The sequence below is a fragment of the Scyliorhinus torazame genome, chromosome 7, assembly GCF_047496885.1.
Source record: "Scyliorhinus torazame isolate Kashiwa2021f chromosome 7, sScyTor2.1, whole genome shotgun sequence".
In the NCBI taxonomy this organism is placed as follows: Eukaryota; Metazoa; Chordata; class Chondrichthyes; order Carcharhiniformes; family Scyliorhinidae; genus Scyliorhinus; species Scyliorhinus torazame.
The window spans coordinates 224,438,284-224,463,549 of NC_092713.1; the positions used below are offsets into that span (position 1 = coordinate 224,438,284).

The 25,266-nt window shown below is 49.6% G+C and overlaps 1 protein-coding gene across 3 annotated transcripts in view; it reads left to right on the top strand.

Annotated features, from left to right (window-relative positions):
• Window positions 1-8,517: 8,517 nt before the first annotated feature.
• The window catches only part of msx2b (muscle segment homeobox 2b), a 41,678-nt gene continuing 24,929 nt past the window's right edge, over window positions 8,518-25,266 (top strand). Inside the window, exons 1-3 of one of the 3 annotated variants that reach the window (XM_072512105.1) lie at window positions 8,518-8,644; window positions 8,793-9,072; window positions 17,652-17,790. Coding sequence is in view for 1 of the 3 variants with exons in the window: in XM_072512103.1 (XP_072368204.1) it covers window positions 9,062-9,068 (7 nt within the window). In the remaining 2 variants the exon portion in view is untranslated. The remainder of the gene's footprint in view (window positions 8,645-8,792; window positions 9,073-17,651; window positions 17,791-25,266) is intronic. The other 2 variants (XM_072512104.1, XM_072512103.1) reach the window with 2 other exon arrangements.

Below are 25,266 nucleotides of genomic sequence, written 5' to 3' on the forward strand. Positions count from 1 at the left end.
CCGAGGGAGGAGGAGGTGGTGTGGTCCGTCCCGGCTCCCTCTGTAGGGGAGGTCCCGGTACACCGCGACACCTCGGACTCCCCCCCTTCCGTCCCAGGTGCATCGGGTGGGCCACGGGCAGGACAGGCTGGCAGCTCGCCATCCCAGTCGCCCGGGCCGCAGCCTGGCCCATCTAGGCCAGGACGCCCCAGGAAACGGCCGCCAAAGGGATCCAGTGTCAGAGGGCAGGAATCACAGGAGTCCACCTCCAGTTCTGCTGTACCGTCTGGGGAACCACGTAGACGTAGTCAAAGGGCCCGTAAGGCCAAACAATTAGACACTGAGTAAGTTGGCACGGGTGCAGGGCACAGATGAGTTTTAGGGGCTAGGGCACGTGCATGAACTCCTTTGGTTATTAAAGTCAATGTTACACCTACCGAAGCTACCTTTGTGCTCTGTCCAAAGTGTGCGGGCGTGTCATGTACGTTGAGCGCAAGTGTGTGTGTGACGGGTGGTCTTACCTCAGCCCCAGGTGAGTCTGCCCCCTTCTCCCTGGGCCGCCATCAACATCCCCCGGGCAGAGGACGGGACCGTGCGCTGCAGTGTCACAGCCGCATGCAGGGATGGTCCGGGTGGATGGTGGTACTGTGGCCATGGGTCAGACATAGTCCAACGATGTAGAGCCAGGAGCTCATCGCAGGGCGGGTTGTCATCATCCTCCATGGCCTGCGATAGACACGCGTCCACCTGCAACTGGGTGAGCCCGGCCCGTTGTGCCGCCGGTGGATCGGCAATTGAGGGGGGGGGGTGGTGTGCATGTGGGTGGGGTTTGTGGGGTTGGGGAGGGGGGTGAGGGTGCTGGGTGGGTGGATGGGTGGGGGGTGTGGGTGGTCGGCTGTTGCCATGGTGTGCGGTCTGTAGCCATACTACCCGATTCCCACGCCCATCTAGGTCAGTGAAGCGGGCGGCTATCAGTCTGTCCCGTGCCCGCTGGGCCAGCCGGTAACGGTGGACAGCCACCCGCCTGTGTCTACCCCGTCTGCCCTGACCATTGCCCCCATCCCCCTCATCTGGGGAGGACTGGGCCTCTTCCTGCTGCTCCTCCACTCCGCCCTCCTCTGCCTGCGGCACATCGCCCCTCTGCTGGGCTATGTTGTGCAGGACGCAGCACACCACAATGATGCGGCCGACCCTATCTGACCGATACTGGAGGGCGCCCCCAGAGAGGTCCAGGCACCTGAAACGCATCTTCAGCACGCCAAAGCACCTCTCGATCACTCCCCTTGTCGCTACATGGGCATCATTGTAGCGGTTCTCCGCCTCCTTGCGTGGCCTCCGTATAGGCGTCATCAGCCACGATCGCAATGGGTAGCCCCTGTCGCCCAGCAACCAGCCCCTCAGCCGGGGATGGCGTCCCTCGTACATGCCGGGGATGGATGACCGCGACAACACGAATGAGTCGTGTACACTGCCTGGGTGACGGGCGCAGACGTGCAGGATCATCATGCGGTGGTCGCAGACCACCTGCACGTTCATCGAATAGGTCCCCTTCCTATTAGTGAATACGGCCCTGTTATCTGCAGGTGGCCGCACGGCGACGTGCATCCCATCGATCGCGCCCTGGACCATGGGGAACCCGGCAACGGCAGAGAAGCCCACGGCCCGGGCATCTTGGCTGGCCCGGTCCACGGGGAAGCGGATGTAGCGGTGCGCCATGGCATAAAGGGCATCTGTCACTGCCCGGATGCACCGATGCACCGATGTCTGCGATATGCCGGACAGGTCCCCACTCGGTGCCTGGCATGACCCCGTTGCATAAAAGTTCAGGGCCACCGTAACCTTGACGGACACGGGGAGAGGGTGTCCCCCACCAGTGCCACGCGGTGACAGGTGTGCCAGCAGGTGGCAGATGTGTGCCACGGTTTCCCGGCTCATCCGGAGTCTCCTCCTGCATTCCCGGTCCGTGAGGTCCTGGTATGACTGCCGGGGCCGGTACACACAGGGCGCCCTTGGGTGCCTCCGTTGCCGTGGGGCCGCGGCGTCCTCCTCCCCCTCCTCGTCCTGTCGGTCAGGTGTCCCTCCAGCCTGGGCGGCTGCCGCCTGCCCCTCTGCGGCAGCCTGCGCCGCCTCTCTGGCAAGCTCCTCCTCCTCCTCCTCCTCCTCATCCAGGGCAACATAGACATGAGCGGCTGCCACCACGGCGGCCAACATCGCTGGATGGTCTGAAAACATGACGGCCTGGTGGGGGGGGAGGGGAACGACGACATGTCATCATTGCCCATATCCCCTCCCCCCCCCAGCCAGGTGGCATGGACCGCATGGGTCCAACTGTTGGAGGCTGGCACCTGGCCAGGTGGACCAACTCATTTGCCCTCCCATCACCCTCCTCGGCACGGACCCCCTCCCCGACCTCCACCCCAGCACGGATCCCCCCCCAACCGCCAACCTCCACCCCGGCACAGACCCCCTCCACAACCTCCACCCCGGCACGGACCCCCTCCCCAACCTCCACCCCAGCACGGACCCCCCCCAACCCCCAACCTCCACCCCGGCACGGACCCCCTCCCCAACCTCCACCCCGGCACGGACCCCCTCCCCAACCTCCACCCCAGCACGGACCCCCTCCCGAACCTCCACCCCAGCACGGACCCCCCCAACCCCCAACCTCCACCCCAGCACGGACCCCCTCCCCAACCTCCACCCCGGCACGGACCCCCTCCCCAACCTCCACCCCAGCACGGACCCCCTCCCCAACCTCCACCCCAGCACGGACCCCCTCCCCAACCTCCACCCCAGCACGGAACCCCCCCAACCCCCAACCTCCACCCCAGCACGGACCCCCTCCCCAACCTCCACCCCGGCACGGACCCCCTCCCCAACCTCCACCCCAGCACGGACCCCCCCCAACCCCCAACCTCCACCCCAGCACGGACCCCCTCCCGGCACTCCCCCGGAGCCCAGCCTACTCTAACCCCCCCCCGCCCCCCCCCCCGCCGCACACACACACACACAAGCCGAGACACACCTCTCCTCACGCAATCAGTCTGCAGCCACGCCATTTCCTGCCCAGAGCCAACCCCCCAGGCCGTCACTCACCTCCTCGCTGGTCGGCGTGAGCCTGGAGCACCGGGTCACGCCGATGAAAAGGAGGTTTGATTCACGTCGACGTGAACGGTCATCACGTCGATGGGACTTCGGCCCATCCGGGAGGGAGAATATCGGCAGGCCGAAAATTGGCTGCCTTGCGCAGACCCGTGACATTCTCCGCGGCAGCGGCGCCATTAACGCCCCGCCGACTTTTCTCCCTTCGGAGACTTCGGCGGGGGCGGGGGCGGGATTCACGGCGGCCAACGGCCATTCTCCGACCCGGCGGGAGGTCGGAGAATGACGCCCCAGGTGTGGACGGCGCCGGGGGGAACCCGCCGTTTTGGCGTGGCCGCTTGGCCCATCCGGGCCTCAGAACAGCGGGGGTGCCGGAGAATCGACATTTTGGGTGTCTCCGGCGATTCTCCGGCCTGCGGCCCGCGAAACTCAACCGGGCCGTTCCCGCCGCTTGGGAGAATCGCGGGAGGGCGTCGGACCGGCGGCCCCGGACATTTTGGCGGCCCAGGCGATTCTCCCAACCGGCGTGGGAGTGGAAAATCGCGCCCATCAACTCTGAGCTGAAGTTCCTTGAGCTGCAAATATTTACTGTGGATCATAATGGTGTCCTCCAGTTGCTTCATGCTACAGCTGCAACATATCATCTGCCTTGCCCCATTTTTATTTTATTTAACTGAACTAATTAGGTTCAAATTAGGAACTAATTAGATTTTTGGTTAGTTCAAGTTTGGAAAGTATGTTGTGAAGAGGACAGAAAGAGGTTGAAAAAAGATATGGATAGGATGAGTCAGTGGGCAAAAATCTGACAGATGGAGCATAATGTGGAAAAATGCGAAGTTGGTCACTTTCGCATGAAGAATAAAAAAAGCAGAGTACTAATTAAATGGAGAATGGTTACAGAATCCCAAGATGTGGAGGAATCTATGTACTCTTGTGCATGAGTCACACAAAGTTAGTTTGCAAGTACAGCAAGTAATTAAAAAGGCTAATGAAATTATTGCAAGAATAATTTAACATTAAAGTAAGGATGTTATTGAGGGCATTGGTGAGACCACGCCTTGAATACTGTGTGCAGTTTTTGGTCTTCCTTATTTAAGGAAGGATATAAATACATTGGAGGCAATCAGAGGAGGTTTATAGTTTGATACCAAGAATGAGCGGATGTTTTATGAGGAAAGGTTGGACAGAGACAGACTGGTCTTGATTCCAGTACGTTTTAAAAAGTGTGGGGTGACTTGACTGTAGTATATAAGATCCTGAAAGTTCTTGACAAGGTGGATGTGGAAAGGCTGTTTCCTCTTGTGGGTGAATCTAGAACTGGGGGGGTACGGTTTTAAAATTACGGCTCACTTTTCAGGAGGGAGAGGAGGAGAATTTTGTGACTTTGGAACTCTCTGCCTCAAAAGACAGTGGAAGTGAGATCAGTGAATATTTTAATTGCGGAAGCAGATAGATTCATACCAGGCGAAGAAATGAAGAAGAATATCGGGATAGATGGATAAATAGTACTTGGAACACAAAAGATCAGTCATGATCTTATCAAATGATGGAGCAGGCTAAAGGGGCAGAATGGCCTGCTTCTGCTCTTATTTGTTATGATCATTTGTTCATAGGTTTGGAAATATCACTCAACTGTTGTCTGTGATTATACCTAGAAATTTAATGCAATACTTAATCTTATCAGTACCAGTTTAAACTACTTCCCATGTTTAGGGGGCTAAAATCTTTTAAAAACCCACCAAACAATCAGCTACCTCCTCATCGAATTAAAACCTTGAACACTCACCAACTTCCACAGGCTGACAAAACAGCGGTGGGATTCTCCGACCGCCCGCCGGGCCGGAGAATCGCCGGGGGCTGGCGTGAATCCCGCCCCCGCCGGTTGCCGAATTCTCCGGCACCGGATATTCGGCGGGGACGGGAATCTCGCCGCGCCGGTCGACAGGCCCCCCCCCCCGGCAATTCTCCAGCCCGCGATGCGCCGAAGTCTCGCTGCTGTCATGCCAGTCCCGCCGGTGAGAATCAAACCACCTCTCTTACCGGCGGGACCTGGTGGCGCGGGCGAGCTCCGGGGTCCTGGGGGGGGGGGGGCGCGGGATGATCTGGCCTCGGGGGGTGCCCCCATGGTGGCCTGGCCCGCAATCAGCGGGTGGGCCTGTGCCGTGGGGGCACTCTTTTCCCTCCGCCTCAGCCACAGCCTTCACCATGGCCGACGCAGAAGAGACACCCGCCCTGCGCATGCGCGGTGATGACGTCAGCAGCCGCTGACGCTCCCGCACATACGCGGACTCGCGCCCGCCGGCAGAGTCCTTTCGGCCCCGGCTGGCGTGGCGCCAAAGGCCTTCCACGCCAGCCAGTGGAGCGGAAACCACTCCGGCGCGGGCCTAGCCCCTCACGGTGAGTGCTTGGCCCCTAAAGGTGCGGAGAAATCCGCACCTTTGGGGCGGCCCGACACCGGAGTGGTTCACGCCACTCCATCCTGCCGGGGCCCCCCGCCCCGCCGGGTAGGGGAGAATCCCGGCCCAGATATATAAAGCCACAGCGACTGCACTGAGTTCCCATGTTAGCAGCCATACCTTTGCACACGGGCTTCGTCACTCTGTGCTCCCACATTCACACTTAATTTTTGAAATGGCACCAAACGTTGACAAATGCTTACTCACTCTGTGCAAATACTTCAATCTGCTCTATCAGCAATTATATCTCGATAGTCTTTTCAAAATTCACTGCAGTTGCAAGCTTCATAGGAGAAGTCTGCTTTAAAGTTGTATATTTCAAAGACAAAGTGCCAAAAATTGGTACCAGAGTTCCACTGTGCTTTTGTAACCTTGGACTGCTGACTTCACTGCATTCTGAGCTCTTACACTGAAGTTTGGAAATATTTCATAGATATTTCATAGAATGTACAGTGCAGAAGGAGGCTAGCCGGCCCATATAGTCTGCACCGGTCCTTGGAAAGAGCACCCTACCCAAGCCCACATCATCATTCTATCCCCGTAAGCCAACCTTTTTGGACACTAAGGGCAATTTAGCGTATCCAATCCACCTAACCTGCACATCTTTGGACTGTGGGAGAAAACCGGAGCACCCGGAGGAAACCCACGCAGACACGGGGAGAACGTGCAGACTCCGCACAGACAGTCACCCAAGTCGGGAATCGAAACTGGGACGCTGGAGCTTTGAAGCAACTGTGCTAATCACTGTGCTATCATGCTGCCCTAAATGGCTATCAGATTTTAGTTATTATCGAAGCAGCTATTCAATGAAAATAATACTGTGTTGAATTAGATTAGTTGTGTCTTTGTAAATTGTACAAAGGTTTCTTACACACTTGAAAAGTTGCACTGATCAGTGCGACTATTTCTTGTGCTTGTATGGAAACAATCACCATCCAGTGGGTGAAAAGAATATTGTAACCACAGTTTTCAGTTTCATAATTTGCAAAAAACGTACAAAGGCAACCAAAATGTAACTTTTGGAAATTAGCATTCAAAACCTTTTGTTGGCTTGAGTTATTTTGTGTTACTGCGGAGATCAGATCTGACGCAGCGATGTAATAAAATCATGACTGAGAAATTTGATGGCGCTGTTTACATTTAACAGGTATAATACATGGCTGCCTAAGGTTGTACCTCAGCACATATGCACCAAATTCGCACCAAAAGTGCGTCACTTGCCATTTTGCTTAGGGATGCTCAGTAGACGTCTCGGGAATGTACCTGTCAGTGACATTAGACAAGTTGCATCTGAAAATTGGAAACCTAGTAGGATGCCTGTTTCAGGCTTCTTTGCCAAATTGGACTGTAATTAATTACTGTATGCACCAAGCTGTTAGCTGAAAAGCACGTTAAAAGCTAAATGTATCTTAGTTTTGTTAAGCTGGAATGCTCTTCTGGGTTCCCGCTCCAAATCATGACTGAGGACAGTCACTGCTCAATTGTCACCCCCATCAGAATCCCCTGCGGCCCTTAACTGATCTCACCCTGTAAATTGCCTTTGGGGCCATGCCAGCCACCACAGTTCATTAGTGCAGTCCTACTGAGGCCAGAGGACCAGTTTTTCTTGGTCCTGTTTCCAGCCTCATTTGGTTGCACTGCACTGGTGTTACACCCCAATTCCACCACAAACCAATTTCTAGGCCCATATGTTTAAAGTGAAGAAGTTTTTTTTGAAATAGTACTCTGCTTTATAAAAGTGCGAATCAAATAAAAATTAGTGATCCATGCATTAATATTGACTCGGTTATCCTGTTGAAGTTTTCAATTTAATAAGCTTCTTGTGCTGCATCTAAGCTGGCTGACATTTTACATACTGCCTTCAAATCATTTTCTATTGTTAGAATATCAGTGCTTTTTAAAAATCAACATCAAATAATCCCTTGGTAACGGAATTGTTTCTGATCCTTTCAAACTGTCCTAGATATTCTCGTTAGGTCCATGCGACAGCTCTCTGTAACTTGATATGTATAAGGTTTACTGTACATTTCTATAAAGAAGTTGAGACATGAAAAGCCCTGGCTGGAATATATGTGAACCAGGCAGGCATACAAAAGCATATCACTGTAATGCTTCGTTTGTGACCAGAAATGGCCCACAAAGTATTGAATAATATTTTATTGCTGAATGCTAAAATTTGAAATTATTGAAATGTGCAAAAGCATTTATTTATTTGCAGTAACTTCTGACAATAAGTTAAAACTAAAACAATTGTGCTAAATATCAGGAGTTCTCAAAGGGTTAATTAAGTCCAGATATTTTCGAAAAAGCCTTAAAACTGTTGCAAATTATTTTAACAAACCTTGTAAAGAAGTGTTAATTCACATTACCTAGTTCCTCCGAGGATGAAAAGTAATTCAACGGCAGTCAATTTGCAACTGTACCTTCAAATGAATATGCTATTACTTCTATAAACTAGGAGGTTTTAAGCCATATAAATTATACTAATTTTGAATAAGTTATTGCATGTTAACATAGATGTATACAATTTTATTCTTCCTGATATTTAAAAGGTAGAATTCAATCTAACACTGTGACATTCTATGACTAAGATTTGCTGGCTGAAAATGAAATACAATCCCTTAAATGCCATGAACACTGGCATTTTATGCTGATAATATATTCAAAAGTATTTTGCATATAAATATATAATTAGTCATTGTAGGTTTTTCTTCAAGTCTTTCTGAGCCTGATTGCTTTTAACGTCAGCTTGTCAAATAATGTGCTATAAACTGCCAACATGAATCTTTTTGTGTAGTTTTGTGCTAACATTTACAATCTGTATTCACTCTATTAGCCTTTAAGGGGTCAGCGTAGAGGATTATTAAACCGCATTCCAGAAAACATTAGAGCTGTTGCTGTGCCAACCCCAATGCAGATATACACTCCTACTGTGACGCTTATTGAAGTCTCCATAGCAACTGACCCAGAGGACACTATACTCATGGATACTGTTATAAACCTTACAGACTATGGTACTACGGTCTGGCTCCACTGCAAGAAACACAAATAGTTTCTATAGGTTTCTTTATTGGAATAAGCAGAAATATTGTAACATCATTTTCACAGTTAGTTAGATAATTATTATCGTTGGTCTTATTTGTTATATCTTGCACTGTCTTGCATCAAATTCATTATTTAATAATTTTTAAAATTGCAATTATGATAAGATTAAAACTAAGTGCCTTAATTTATCTACTTTCCATTCTACTGCAGGTCTATCAAGATCCAAATCTCACTGTCTTGCTCAGCTAAAGATATCCAGACTTTGTGCTGCATTTTGTATAAGGAACAATTCATCTCCAATCGCCATTCCAAGAGCATCAATTACACTGTGGCTGCAGGATGGAATTAGTTGCGAATTTCCAGCTGATTCCTACTCGGGTTTCTCAACTGCTGCACAGTTATTTACTTTGATCCCAGCCAGAGTAAAAACTGCCACCTCAGGACAACGGAAATGAAATCTGCTGCACATCAGAGGATTCATGCCAGGCTGGTATAAATAACTTATTTGAGAATCTCCCAGCACTTTTTGCAGAGGAAAAATTAACACACGCATTGGGTTGGTAACTTAATATCGCCTCCCACATAAATTGATATAGGTGAAAGTTGAGGGTAAACACAGTTAAATAGCATTTAATTCTTAGCATTCTATTTGTCTAGTCAAACTGAATGCAGGAACTTAGCATAAATGTAATTGTAAGGGTAAAAATACAAGCACATTTGTTTGTTTCATCCATAAGGCTGGATTCTCCGATTTTCAGGCTATGTCCGGAGGATCCGTGGCATTTTACGTCAAAACAATCGCCACCACCCCAGCACCGATTCTCCGACCGGTAAGGGCTAGCAGCTGCCACGTACAATGCCTGGACTCCACAAAATAAACGGCTGGAGAATGGTCGGGTACGTGGCTGCACATGCCCACGCCGATGACTTGCAGTTATCACGCCGTAAAACATGACTCCGGCCGTGAGCGGACCCGACCTGCCAGATAGCACCCTGGCCATCCCCCACCAGTCCCCCCAGCCCTCGCCGAAGCCCTCCTGACCAGCAGCACGGCTCCCGCCTGACTGAGGCGGCGCTAGACACAGTCCGGGTTCCCGACCGCTGAGACCACACGTCCCTCGTGCGGTCAAGAACTCGGCCCATCAGCGGTGGAGCATCGGGGGAGGTTCTTCAGGTGACGTCCTGAGGCCGTTCCAACGGTGTGCGACGCGCTCCTCGATGATGCCGTTTTGGAAGGGGCAGCGCGCGTGAAAACAGGCGCATCCCCCGATTCCATCATAAAAAGGGATTCTCCGCCCGATCACCGATTGCGAAATCGGCGTCGGGGAATGGAGAATCCCGCCCACAGTGTTCTATTCCAGGAAGTCAGTTAGTGAAGGGTAGAACTGGAAACAATCTTTGCACATTTTTATATTAATTTACAACCTTTAAACATTAAAAGTATACAACTCCTAACCCAATTACTTCAATTTCAGCCGGCATCTATTTAAAGGTGGCTGAGTGAAGGACCAGTTAAAACCCACCATCTGCATTCAATTAAATACAATTAATGTACAATTAAACTGTGGTGGACACACTGCCTATTATCAGGATTATGCAAATGTTACCCATTTTATCTATGTTTCTTTGACTATCAATATCGCATTGTCACTTTGCTAAATATATTTAATATTTTTAGCCTACCTTCTCAGCTATTCGTTACCTCTCTGGTTATTTATCCTATTCAGATATCCATTCATAATTTTATGCACTCTTCCCACATTTCATCATTGTCGGCGTGTTCTCTCGACAAGTCTCCGTTTCTGCTCTGCTCATTATTTTTTTCCGATGGTTTGACCAATGTCAGAAACTCACTGGGCGAGATTCTCCACTCCCGCGCCGGTTGGGAGAATCGCCTGGGCCGCCAAAATTTCCCGGGACGCTGGTCCGACGCCCTCCCGCGATTCTCCCAAGTGGCGGGAACGGCCCGGTCGAGTTTTGCGGGCCGCAGGCCGGAAAATCGCCGGAGACACCCAAGATGGCGATTCTCCGGCACCCCCGCTGTTCTCAGGCACGGATGGGCCGAGCGGCCAGGCCAAAACGGCGGGTTCTCCCTGACGCCATCCACACCTGGTCGCTGCCGTCGTGAGCGGTGCGTGAACGCTGGGGGGGCGGCCTGTGGGGGGGCGGCCTGTGGGGGGGCGAGGGGGGATCCTGCACCGGGGGGGTACCTCAAATGTGGGGTGGCCCGCGAAGGACTTCCTTCCTTCCGCAGCCCCGCAAGATCCGTCCGCCATCTTCTTGCGGGGCGGACTTAGAGAGGACGACAACCACACATGCACGGATGACGCCCGTTATGCGGCGCCGACCACGTCATCTATGCGGCGCCGCCTTTACGCGAGCGACAAGGCCTGGCGTGTGTAGATGACGCGGCCCCGATCCTGGCCCATTGTCAGGGCCTGAATCGGTCGGGACCGGGGCCGTTCCGCGCCGTCGTGAACCTCAACGGCGTTCACGACGGCGCGGCCACTTCGGCGCGGGAGTGGAGAATCCCGCCCACTGTTTCAGTGAAAATGGAAATCAGACTGAGATTTAGGCCTGACTACAATGTATTTTGACAGTCCTCACTCAGTACAAGGATTAAAAAAATTAATTGTTCAGAGTGTTTTTAAAAATAAGCACAGACATTTAAAAACAATTAATACCACAAAATTTGGCTCCTTACAGCTCAAGTTCCAATGCTATGAGTGCCATTTAAAGACAAAAATGAAATTCACAGCACACACAATACCGCTGGTACGAGCCATGCTGGACACCATTTTGGTGAGGGTGTTAGCACATATTCAACATACCAGAAGTATGTTAAACAAGTATCCTCCTGATTTAGCGCCAGTTCTGCCATTTGGAGATCAATGCTGACTATCGCCATCTCTGAATGTTGCTTCTCTGAAAATGTCTTCGGCAGCAGGAGTCACCCCTCCCCACATACCACCACTATTTAAAGGGATCAGTATTCAGTAGAGCATGTGTCAAGATTCATCATGGCATGCTGCATGTTACATAACTTGGCCATCAAGAGGAAGTCTTATCCGAGTGCTGACAATTGTGCTCCCTTTGTGCACTCCCAATATACCCAGCTTCGGGAACTCAGGTACACCAATAGAAACTATGGACACAGTCAAAATGTATTACAGCTAAGGTACGTGGTCCATCGGTAATGTCTCGGTCCAAAATGAAACCACCAGTCGGGTGGTATCATTATGGTTATGTCCGATGTTTATGCCACCAGTCTACAGTGTGCAGCTGAGGAGCACGAAAAGAAGGAGCAGGGGGAAAGGTGGGGAAACCTCGAGAACCCCTTTCTGGAAAGGCGGTCAACTCATTCAGCTGCAATGCATTTAAAAGCACCCCCAATTCCCCATTCGTCAACAGTCCCACAGATTATCTCCCTCCAACACTGACTGTCACAATATTCATTTGTGCACTGATGTTGGAAAGGAGAGGCAGCAAGAAGAAATCGAGCAACATCTGTGTGCCAAGCTGAACACCTCCATATTCCTTAACATTAATGGCAGACTTTGTAACAGATCTTACAATCCGCAAGGTATTTCATTCTGAATGCACATTAGTCTTCTTCTGTTGTCGCCCCATCAAAGGCCCTGATTGAGTTGTCTGCAGCAGACGTTGTGTACACCTTCATACTCCTGCAAGCTGGTACTTGTACAACATCTCACTGCCACCCTGGCTGCAGCACGTGTGTCCAGTGTCTCACTCTGTGTAAATAAGCTTTGAGGTTATCACCTTATAGTATTCCCATTCTTCCACCTCTTCCTCTTCCAACATTGCCTTGTCAGGCAGCAGTTCTTGGTATTTGAAAGGAGAAAAGTGCAATGGCAGTGTTGTGTTGACGGGACACAGGGAAGCAAGTGGTGCATGCTTATATCATCTATGATTTGTGCACCAGAAGAGATGGTGGGATGAGGGGGAAGTGGCACATGAGAAGTAGAATTAGGTGTGACGATACTGATACTTCAACCCTGCTGACCTTATTGGTGGTCATGCAATTGATGGTAACCATGGTCTCCTCCACTGGAGTAAGGACATGCAGTCCCACTTTGAGTCATATGGTAGTCATCAAAAGTACTTAGAAATGCAAATCTTTTTTACTTTTTGTACTAATTGATGACTTAGATACTGGAAAGCCACATACTCAAATTTGCCATCAACACAAAGGTAGGTGGTATTGTGTTGTAGGTTTGAGTATAAAATTGCAAAGAGGTATTGAGAGATTACGTGAATGGGAAAACTGTGGCGAATGGATTCTCATGTGAGGTCATCAATTTTGGACCAAAAAAGGTAAAACAGAGCTCTTTCTAAATTGTAAGAAACATTAAAACATTGGAGGTCCAAAGGGATTTGGAACTTGTTGTGTTATGCTTCTTCGTGTAGCATAAGCTGCTTCCTTGATGTATACTCTGACAAAGGAAGGTTCAGACTTGGAGATAGGTTCAACACATTTATTGAACAGTTAACAATTCTCTTACTTGAGTTCGACTCTCCTGCTGATCTTGCTATAGTAACTCAATCTAACTAACCAGTCTGCTCTAAGCCATGTGGTGTGATGCTTCCTGATCTGCCCCTGTCTCTCTGAGTGTCGCCTATGGAAAGAGAAAGAGCATGTGTGCCCTGTCCTTTTATATGGGTAGCCCCCTTGTGGTAGTGTCACCTCTGGGTGTGTCATGACTGCCCATTGGTTGTGTCCTATCTTACTGACCTATTAGTTGAATGTCTGTGTGTCATGATGTCTCTGGTGCTCCCTCTAGTGTTTATTTAGTCCTAGTGTATTTACATTAACCCCTTGTGTATTTACAGTGATGCATATCACCACAGAACTCAGGTACACAAATCATTAAAATGTCATGAAAATTGGAGACTGGATGCTGGCCTTTATATTGAGAGGGCTAGAATACACAGGATTGGGTGGGCGGGGGGGGAGGGGAATCATGATTTAGCTATACAAAGATCTGATTGGACCACACTTGGAGTATTCAAAAAAATAACAATTCTGAACTCCACACCTTAGGAAGGATATGCTGACTTTGGAGGGAGAGCTGGATAGATTTACTAAAATGATACCTGGACTCCAAAGGTTAAGCTCTAAGGAGAGATTAAACTAACTAGAGATGTATTCCTCGGCATTTAGAAGGCTAATGGGTGATTTAACAAAGGTTTTAAAGATATTAAGGGAATAAGTAGAGAAACTAGTTGTGCAGTCTGGGCCTGGGGGCATAGTGTGAAAATGAGAACCAGGCCTTTCAGGAGTAAAATTAGGAAACATTTCTTCACGCAAAGGGTGGTTGAAATTTGAAATTCTTCCACAAACCGAATTGATGCTAGGTCAATGGATAATTTTAAAACTAAGATTGATATATTTTTGTTTGCCAATGTTATTAAGATATATGGGCCAAAGGCAGCCATGTAGAGTTAGGTCACAGATCAGTCACAACTTAATTGGATGGCAGTACAGGCTCCAGGGCTAAATGTTCAAAATATGTGCAGCGATAAACCCAGCAACCACATGCTGGTAGGTTTAACCTCAATGGTGGCAAAGCTTTTCATAACGGACAAAATTGACGATCACTGGAAATAAATGTATTTGAGAAGAAAAGACAGCACAGATTTGTTAAAGGCAAATCAGCTTTAACTAACTGGATTGATTTGTTTTTTAAATGAAGAGCGTTGATAATGTGTATAAAGACTTTCAAAAGGTGTTGAGTAAAAGTGTGATTGTGTGGCTTGCAGTGATGCTAAATTTGTGAAGGTGAAGTGAAGCAATGAGTATGAGGTATGAGTTGTGATTAATCGAATGGTCAATAGGTGAGTGATGGGCCATGTGATGCACCGTTTGAGGTTAGTGGTGCAGTGGTGAAATATGGGGCAGAATTTAACAGAAAAATTCCTAAGTGTCATTTTGGGTGTGATTGGCGGGGTGTTCCTCGGTGGCCCCGTGGGCGAGATCGCGGCTCATATCTAGAATCATAGAATTTACAGTGCAGAAGGAGGCCATTCGGCCCATCGAGTCTGCACCAGCTCTTGGAAAGAGCACCCTACTTAAGCCCACACCCCCACCCTATCCCAGTAACCCACCTAACCTTTATGGACACTAATCGCAATTTTGAATGGACAATACACCTAACCTGCACATCTTTGGACTGCGGGAGGAAACCGGAGCTTACCCGGAGGAAACCCATGCAGACACGGGGAGAACGTGCAGACTCCACACAGTCAGTGACCCAAGCCGGGAATCGAACCTGGGACCCTGGAGCTGAGAAGCAACTGTGCTAACCACTGTGCCATCATGCTGCCCAATTGTAAAGCAATGGTAAATGGTGAGCAGAGCTATGGTGAGAGTTTCAATTTCAGAAGTACAGAAGCTCAAAATCAGCTGCATGGACTAAAAAAATTCCATCACCATCAATATTGTTAATATTTGATGCATATTATACAGCTTCAGCGATACCAAAGGTTTTTACAATTTATTGATCAGTTGTTTAAACAGCTGAGTTAGAACTCTTTGGCATAGCTCTTTCTTCCTGGAGGAATAATTTTAATTGTCCAAACTGCGAATAGAAAAACTAATTTTCAACTGAGAGTTAGGCTTACATACAAAAGATAACTAGTTCAGATTATAATGCGAGAATCTGAACATTTGTTTAACTGGTTACATGAAAACAAATTAATTTTAAATATTAAAGCACAAGAGCTGCTGTGATGTAGACATACAGTTACAGAGTGTTTATGAATTTTTTGTTTCTGGTTTAATAAAGGTTTTTAATTAAAATATTTGTTCAATTCTTCAATGTTGATGAAAGGAATAATTAAATGAAATTAAAGGAATTAATTTAATTTAGTGATACTTAGTGCCTGAAATGAGCCTCCGCAAGCGTCTAGCCATTATTGGTTGTCTCGCTGTCCAATTCGCTAGATTCATGCCTCAGGGTCTCACCCTTAACAAGGGGGAGCTGCTTTTAAACACTCCCTCAGCACTCATTCCAGTCAACACAGGCATGGCGACGCGCAGACCTGCTCTTCGCTTTGGGGATGCTGACCTGGCCAGGCTTCTCGACCCTTTGGATGCGAGACAGGACATCCTGTTCCCCCGAGGGAGTCGGAGGACCAGCAGCAGGGTCACCAATACCATCTGAGAGGCAGTGGCAGCGGCTGTCAATGTGGGCAGCATGACAAGGAGGACCACCGTCCAATGTACAAAGAAGACCAACGACCTTCACCAAGCTGCAAGGGTAAGTTACTACCTCTCTCTTGGCATCGGTCCAACCTGTCACCCCTCAAATTCCCACCCACCTCCACAAATCACTGGCTGACACCTCGCACCCTTGTCGTTCTTGCTCATCAGAATTCACTGGCACACATCAGCGCACACCTTTCATATCCGGGTGCAGTGCTCACACATGCCACATGCTATTAATGCCCCCCCTCCAACCCACCAAGGGTGCGGCTCACAATACCCTCTCTTTGTCCCCACAGGAGAAGATAGCCCATAATAAAATGGGAAAGGACCAAGACAGGAGCGGAAAACCAGAGACCCGTGTCCTCACTCCCTATGAGGAATGGGCCCTGGAGATCACGGTGTTGACGAAGGGAGAGAAGTCACCGACAGTGATGTTTCTGAGGTGAGGAGACGCTGCTCCTTCACCCAATAGCCTGTCTCAACTGAGTTGTTCATGTCAGACAAAATGATCCTTCCCTCTCACTGTCTATTGTCTCGCAGCATCTCCATGTGATGGGGCTGGATCATCTACAGTCGTTTCCCCCCCAAAACCCAAGAGAACACCTTGAAGGAGAACTCAAGGATATCACCATCGTGGTGTCACAGCTATCACCCCACCTTCCACCAGCGCAGAGACACACACCTCAGTGAGCGATATTAGTGAATAGGCTTCTGGGGCAGAATCTGGTGAGCACCACACACTTGCTGAGGTACATCAGGTAGAGGCAGGACCATCCAAGGGAGGCAGCAGTCGGACGATCCCAGGCTGAGTTGCAGTCAGATGCCGAGCCCCTGGACAAGGTTATCCAGAGCTGATGCAGATGCTAGGACACGGCTGTGAGAATCAGGAGGGGATGTCAGCGACATTGCGGCGAGTACATTGTCAATTGGAGGAGTCGCAAAGTCTACAGGCACAGAAGATGATGCCGACAATGCGTGGTATCGTGACCAACACTTCTAGGTTGGCGACTGCAGTGAAAAGCCTTGAGCACCAGGACAGCATCTTGAGTGGTAGTGTCCAAGGCATGGCTCAGTCTGTGATGACCATGGCTGAGGGCTTCGACATCATATCCCAGTTGCTGAGGGACTTGTCCCATACGCAGATGGACATTCCTGAGGCACTGTAGAGCATGTCCCAATCACTGAGGGACGTGTCACAGACTTGAGTGTACATTGCCGGAGCACTGCATGGTGTGGTCCAGTCACTGAGGAGCATCGCTGAGGGCATTGACACCATGGTGCAGACAAGGGGGAGGCAGCAGGACTGACAGAGCCAGATGATACAGAGGCCTCTGGAGCTCATGCCCGCTGCCGCTCCATCCCATGGAGACCCCAAGGATCCTATGGGCACTGTCAGGGAGGAGGAAGCACTGGGCCTGCCATCAAGGAAACAATGGCAGTGTCCAGTTCTCCTGAAGCCCCCCCTGCCCCTCCACCCCTCTCCCCCTCCTGACACCGGTAAGTTGGCCGGAGCCCTCCGGCTCCAGGCCCTCCAGAGGACGTCCGCCTAGGGCACCAAAAGCCATTGGGTGTGGAAAGCAGCAGGCTGCCTCCACCTCTGATGTGCATCATGGGGACACACCTAAATGTAGCAGTAGACCATGAAAGATCAAGAGGAGAGAGAATCACTGAGTGGGCATGGGGGTGGGGGGCAGAGTGCAGGGAGCAATATCTGCAGCTAGGAGGAATGGGAATGTCAATAGTTCGCTATAAAACATGTTACATGTGATGTCTCTGTCCTGTTTAGCTTCACAGTGGGCCTGACTGCATTCTCACCTTCCGTTGCCCGTCTCTTCCCCCAGGCCAACCCCCGAGCACAGTGTTCCAAGATAAAATGCCCCCATGCAGACCCCACTCAGAGGATGGGTTGAGCGCGCTGTCAGCAGAAAGACAGGAGTCAGATTTTGGCATAAACTGAGGAGTACCAGAGCTTTCGTCACAGTGAGTGATCATCGCTCTCCTGCCTTGTATATTGACTTGCTGACAGTGCCGACACAGGCCCATCATCCTGGGGTGATGTTACACAGACCCTGGGAGGGTGGAACAGGGTAGTCATGACGGGGTGGGGGTGGGGGATGGGGGTGAATGGGTGGGAATGATGGGAAATGAGGCGAATTGAGAGGAATGGGGGGAATGGGATGGAATGAACAGAATGGGGGGGGTGGGGGGGCTGTGGCCTGACGGACAAAGCCTTGTTCTTTGAGAATTGGATGAGGATGCGGGCCACCTGGCCCTCCAGACATGCCGGACCCTTGCGGCCACCTATCCTCCATCCTCCGGCCGCTCCTTTGGGTCCTCCCTGGACTTGTCCTACATCCCTTCCTGATGCACCTCCTCCTCCTCAGACCAGGCCATATGTCCCTCCTCCTCCTCCTCCTCCAGCATGTTGCCTGGCTGTTTTGCCAGGTTATGGAGGGCACAGCAGACCACTACAAATGGGAGACCCTCTGGGGGGTGTACTGTAGTGCACCTGCAGAGCAGTCCAGGCATAAGACCCACATTTTGAGCAGTCCGATGCACTGCTCAATTACAGCTGCTGGCTACAGCACCGGGGATATCCTCACGAGTGGCTACATGGGCCTTGTTATATCTGATCTCCGCCTCAGTCTCCAGACTGGCGTCATCAGCCGTGGGTGCGGCCTCCAGCCTGTGTTGATACTGCTACTGCCTTCTCCGGTATCTGGCCGCCTGGGCTTCCACCAATACCATGAGGGCAGCCTCTGCAGGACCGACATAATCAGCCATATTGTTATATCTGTAAAGAATTAGAGAAGGGGAGAGACCGACAACCAGTTAGGGCTACCACCCCGGGACCCTCAAATCCACCAAACCTCCCCCTCCCTTCCGTGTCCCATCTTCTCTCAAAGTGCCATCCACCGAGCCAGTTGTGCTGGAGAACCTCGCTCTGCACACTCACCCCCAGCTACATCAGGACCCAAGATCCCAGCCGGGAACATTAGGGAGGCCATGTTCAGGTGACCTCCCCTGATCCGCACAATTACCCTATGGTCGTGAGGATATCTCCAGTGCTGCAGCCAGCTCTTGAGTGTTTGAATATTGTCTGCTGCCTCTATGATGCTGATGCTTCTAGAGTTCAGGCAACATTTTCAGGCTTCAAAGTTTGATTGAAATGCAATGCAATAATCATCGTCTGAGACATGGCACGTGTACATGAGAAGCCACTTGAGAATATTTTGTTTATTAAACGGTCAACAGTACCTTAATAAAAAAAGATGAAAACAAACTACTTAACAGACCATACACCACACTAACCATTAGCCAACAGGCAAAAGGCACTGTGCCATACACACAAGCATCTTTTCATGACAGAATATCAGTACAAGCACAAAGACACAGCAGTTCATATAAACATTAAACAATCAATAGTACAATAGAATCATCAGAAATCTGCAAAAGCATTTTTTCAACACCTTCATCAAGTTGCACATTCGGATCAACCCGCCTCTCTCTCCCCCTCACGCAGCTCCCAGCAGTAGACTCTCAACAGTGGAAATATGCTCGGGGGTGCATAACTAATACTGGAAAGTCACACCAATGCAGAGTACACCAGAAGAGAGAGAGAGCTGCCCCTCCCCTTCCCCAGCACTGGCAGCAGGTCATCTGATATCCTTTTCCTTACTCCAGCCCACAGAAGCAAACGAGGCAGCAGCAAATAAACAGACGGCCTTCAGGCATTTGCAGCTACCAGCAGGAGCAATCAGCAAACACAGCCTGTAGCACCACTTGAGAATATGTTGCTTATTGAACAATGAACGATAACTTCATACAAAACAATGAAAACAAACTACTTAACAGTCCATATATCCAACAAAGAAAAGGCACCGCACCACACATTTTCTCTACAGAATATCGATAAACACAAAGCTACAACAGTGCATTTATACAAAGAAAACCAAACACACTGTAAACATCAAACAGTGCCAAAGCATTTCTTCAACAACTTCATCGAGTTGCCCATTTGGACCAATACACCTCTCTTTCACTCCGTCACAGCTCCCAGCAGTAGACTCTCAACAGTGGAAAGTCACTCAAGAGTAGCGTAACAATGTATCAAAAAGTCACACCAGCACATAGTATGGCAGAAGAGAGAAAGAGCACCCCTTCCTCCTCACCAGCACTGGTAGCAGATCATCTTGCATCTTCCCTTTCCTCGCTCCAGGCCACAGAAGCAAAAGAGGTGGCAGAAATGATCAACAGTACCTTCATTTAAAAAGTGAAAACAAACTACTCAACAGTCCATGTATCATGCAAACCATTAATCAACAAGGAAACAGTACCACACCACACATCTTCACTTCACAATATCATTACAATTACAAAATTACAACAGTGCATTTATTCAAGGAAAACAAACACACTTTAAACATGAAACATTCAACAGTTCAATGAAGTCACCAGCATTCAAAGTGACTAGCCCCTCTCTCCACTTCCGACAGCTCCCAGCAGTAGATTCGCATCAGTGGAAAGTAGCGGAACGTCACACTGAAGAGAGCTTGTCAGAAGAGCCAAAGAGCACCCCCTCCTCTTCTCCAGCAATGGTTTCAGGTCATCTTACATCCCCCCTTTCCTTGCTCCAGGCCAAAGAAGTACATGGGGCGCGATTCTCTGCTCCCGCGCTGTTTCAGAGAATCGCCTGGGTCACCAAATCTTCCCGCGATGCTTCCCGTCCACACCTGGTTGCTGCCGGCGGGAACAGCGCAGAAATGCTGGGGGGGGGGGGTGGCCTGCGGGGGGGGGGGGGGGGGGGGGGGGGATCCTGCACCGGGGGTGATCTCAAATGGGGTCTGGCCCGCGATCGGTGTCACCAATCGTCAGGCCGGCCTCTCTGAAGGCAGACCTCCTTTCTTCCGCAGCCCCGCAAGATCCGTCTGACATCTTCTTGCGGGGCGGACTCGGGGACGACGGCAACCACGCATGTGCAGGTGATGCCAGTTATGCGGCGCCGGCCGCGTCATGTATGCGGCGCCGCCTTTATGCGGCGCCAAGGCCTGGCGCGCGTAAATGACGCGGCGCCAAGGCCTGGCGCGCGTAAATGACGCAGCGCCGCTCCTAGCCCATTTTCGGGCCCTGCATCGGTCGGGATAGGGGCCGTTTCGCGCCGACGTGAACCTCGACGCCGTTCACGACGGCGCAAACACTCTGTCTCCATTTCAGAGAATCGCGCCCATGGACTCCAGGGATTAAGCATTTCGTAGCGAAAAGCACAATAACTCTTCCCACCACCTGCAGCTCCCAACAGAAGATTGGCATCAGTGGAAAGTTGCCCAAGGGTAGTGTAACAATATATCGGAAGATCACACTGACAAAGTGCACGTCAGAAGTGCAAAAGAGCACCCCTTCCCCTTCTCCAGCGTTGGTAACAGGTCAACTTATATCCTCCCTACAAAAGAGGTTGCAGCAAACCAGCACAGCCTCCAGGCATTAAACATGAAACATTCAACAGTACAATGAAGTCACCAGCAATCTACAAAAGCATTTCTTCAACACCTTCATCAAGTTGCCCATTTGAATCAACACAACCTCCAGGCAGCTGCAGCTGCACCTAGATGAATCTGCCTCTCTCTCCCCTTCCCGCAGCACCCAGCAGTAGACTCTCAACAGTGGAAAATCACACTGGAATGCCAAACCGTCACAGAGCATGTCAGAATGAGAAAGAGCACCCCTTTCCCTTCCCCAGTATTGGTATCAGGTCATCTTACATCCGCCTTTTCCTTACTCCAGGCCACAGAAGCAAAAGAGGTGGCAGTAAACAAACACATGATCTTCAGGCAGTTGCAGCTACCAGCAGGAGCAATCAGCAAACACAACCTCCAGCACCACTTGAGAATATTTTGTTAATTAAATGATCAACAGTAACAAAGGTGTGAAAATCAATTATGTAACATTCCACCATTACATTAACCATTAACCAATAAGGAAATGTCTCCATTTCATATTGGTACCAATATAAAGCGATATCAGTCCATTTTCACAAAAGAAACCAAAGACACAATATTATTCCTCACATGTACCTCAACAGAAATGGAGGAAAAGCCTTAGAATGTGTTATCATGTTCATAACTTTGTCTTGGAAATGAGCTGTCCATCAATGTGTGACATGTTCCACATATCAGTGCCAGTCTCTGTCCAGGGGCTGCAGCTGTGCAGCCCTCCCACATGGGCCAATCTCACCAGAACTAGATCCTGACATCCACATATTCCACTGGTGCTCAAGGTTGAACATCCTTTACGTCCATTGTGTTTAACCCGTGGTGAGATACCAGTTACATGCAGCACTCACCGCACCAGCAACAAAAGCATCAGCAATTTGCACTGAGTGCTGAATTTGGTGCATTTGAGTGCTATAGTGAGAGTTTGGTGACTGAGGGAGTATAAGGCTTCATTTTTATCTAAAGTCTAGTCTTTCTTTTATTTAGTTAATTAACTTAAATGTTGCTGTTTGGTTTAGAAGAAGGTGAATTTTCAATCAGCTTTAAACAAAGCTTCTACTTGTAGGCACTTGCAGCTGGAGCTTGTTAATTAGTTAATTGGATTAGGCCAGTTTTCAGAGGCTAGAGTCACAGTACAAAGGTGAGCCAGCTACAGTGCAGATTTTGTTTGCACTGAGTGCTGAATTTGGTGCATTTGAGTGCTATAGTGAGAGTTTGATGACTGAGGGACTGCTGAATTTGGTGCATTTGAGTGCTATAGTGAGAGTTTGGTGATTGAGGGAGTTAGGTGAGGAGGGAGAAAGGTGCTCCTTTCATTTTATTTCCTACATTTCCGCAAAGAGTGAGAAGAGAGCCAGGAGTTTATAGAGAGTGCAGCTGACTGGGAGCAGAGTTGGAGGGCGGAGATCCAGTTGGTCCACAGGGCAGCTATATTCTGTAAGGTAAGAGACGATGGAGGCTAGGCCAGTTGCATGCTCCTCCTGTAGGAAGTGGGTGGTGAAGAATACCACCGGTGTCCCCGTTGACTATACCTGCGGGAAGTGCACCCAACTCCAGCTCCTCAAAGACCGTGTTAGGGAACTGGAGCTGAAGCTGGATGAACTTCGGATCATCCGGGAGGCAGAGTGGGTGATAGAGAAGAGTTACAGGGAGATAACCACACCCAAGGTACAGGACAAGAATAGCTGGGTTACAGTCAGGGGAAAAACAAAAACAGGCAGACAGTGCAGGGATCCCTTGTGGCCGTTCCCCTTCAAAACAAGTATACCGTTTTGGATGCTGTTGGGGAGGATGACCTACCGGGGGAAGGTCCTAGCAGCCAGGTCTCTGGCACTGAGTCTGGCTCTGGGGCTCAGAAGGGAAGGGGGGAGAATAGAAAAGCAATAGTTGGAGGAGATTCAATGGTTAGGGGAATAGATAGGAGATTCTGTGGTTGCGAGCAAGACTCCCGGAAGGTATGTTGCCTCCCGGGTGCCAGTGCCAGGGATGTCTCGGATCGTGTCTTCAGGATCCTTAAGGGGGAGGGTGAGCAGCCAGAAGTCGTGGTGCACATTGGTACCAATGACGTAGGTAGGAAAAGGGGTGTGGAGGTAAGAAACGAGTTTAGGGAGTTAGGCTGGAAGTTAAAAGCCAGGTCAGACAGAGTTGTCATCTCTTGTTTGTTGCCGGTGCCACGTGATAGCGAGGCTAGGAACAGGGAGAGAGTGTAGCTGAACACGTGGCTGCAGGAATGGTGTAGGAGGGAGGACTTCAGGTATTTGGATAATTGGAGCGCATTCTGGGGAAGGCGGGACCTGTACAAGCAGGACGGGTTGCATCTGAATGAGAGGGGCACCAATATCCTGGGAGGGAGGTTTCCTAGTACTCTTCGGGAGGGTTTAAACTAATTTGGCAGGGGAATGGGAACCGGATTTGTAGTCCAGCAACTAAGGTAGCCAATATTCAGGACGCCAAAGCGTGTAATGAGGCAGTGGGGAAGAGAACACTGACAAAGGAGAGTACTTGCAGGCACGGAGATGGGTTGAAGTGTGTATACTTCAACACAAGTAGCATCAGGAATAAGGTGGGTGAACTTAAGGCATGGATCGGTACTTGGGACTACGATGTGGTAGGGGGGGGGGTGGCATTGTTAATTAGAGATAGTATAACAGCTGCAGAAAGGCAGTTCAAGGAGTATCAGCCTACTGAGGTAGTATGGGTTGAAGTCAGAAATAGGAAAGGAGCAGTCACCTTGTTAGGTGCTTTCTGTAGGCCCCCCAATAGTAGCAGAGATGTGGAGGAACAGATTGGGAAACAGGTTTTGGAAAGGTGCAGAAGTCACAGGGTAGTAGTCATGGGTGACTTTAACTTCCCAAACATTGAGTGGAAACTCTTTAGATCAAATAGTTTCAATGGGGTGGTGTTTGTGCAGTGTGTCCAGGAAGCTTTTCTAACACAGTATGTAGATTGTCTGACCAGAGGAGGGGCAATATTGGATTTAGTACTTGGTAATGAACCAGGGCAAGTGATAGATTTGTTAGTGGGGGAGCATTTTGGAGATAGTGACCACAATTCTGTGGCTTTCACTTTAGTAAAGGAGAGGGATAGGTGCGTGCAACAGGGCAAGGTTTACAATTGGGGGAAGGGTAAATACGATGTTGTCAGACAAGAATTGAAGTGCATAAGTTGGGAACATAGGCTGTCAGGGAAGGACACAAGTGAAATGTGGAACTTGTTCAAGGAACAGGTACTACGTGTCCTTGATATGTATGTCCCTGTCAGGCAGGGAAGAGATGGTCGAGTGAGGGAACCATGGTTGACAAGAGAGGTTGAATGTCTTAAGAGGAAAAAGGAGACTTATGTAAGGCTGAGGAAACAAGGTTCAGACAGGGCATTGGAGGGATACAAGATAGCCAGGAGGGAAATGAAGAAAGGGATTAAGAGAGCTAAGAGAGGGCATGAACAATCTTTGGCGGGTAGGATCAAGGAAAACCCCAAGGCCTTTTACACATATGTGAGAAATATGAGAATGACTAGAGCGAGGGTAGGGCCGATCAAGGACAGTAGTGGGAGATTGTGTATTGAGTCTGAAGAGATAGGAGAGGTCTTGAACGAGTTCTTTTCTTCTGCATTTACAAATGAGAGGGGCCATATTGTTGGAGAGGACAGTGTGAAACAGACTGGTAAGCTCGAGGAAATACTTGTTAGGAAGGAAGATGTGTTGGGCATTTTGAAAAACTTGAGGATAGACAAGTCCCCCGGACCTGATGGGATATATCCAAGGATTCTATGGGAAGCAAGAGATGAAATTGCAGAGCCGTTGGCAATGATCTTTTCGTCCTCACTGTCAACAGGGGTGGTACCAGGGGATTGGAGAGTGGCGAATGTCATGCCCCTGTTCAAAAAAGGGACCAGGGATAACCCTGGGAATTACAGGCCAGTTAGTCTTACTTCGGTGGTAGGCAAAGTCATGGGAAGGGTACTGAAG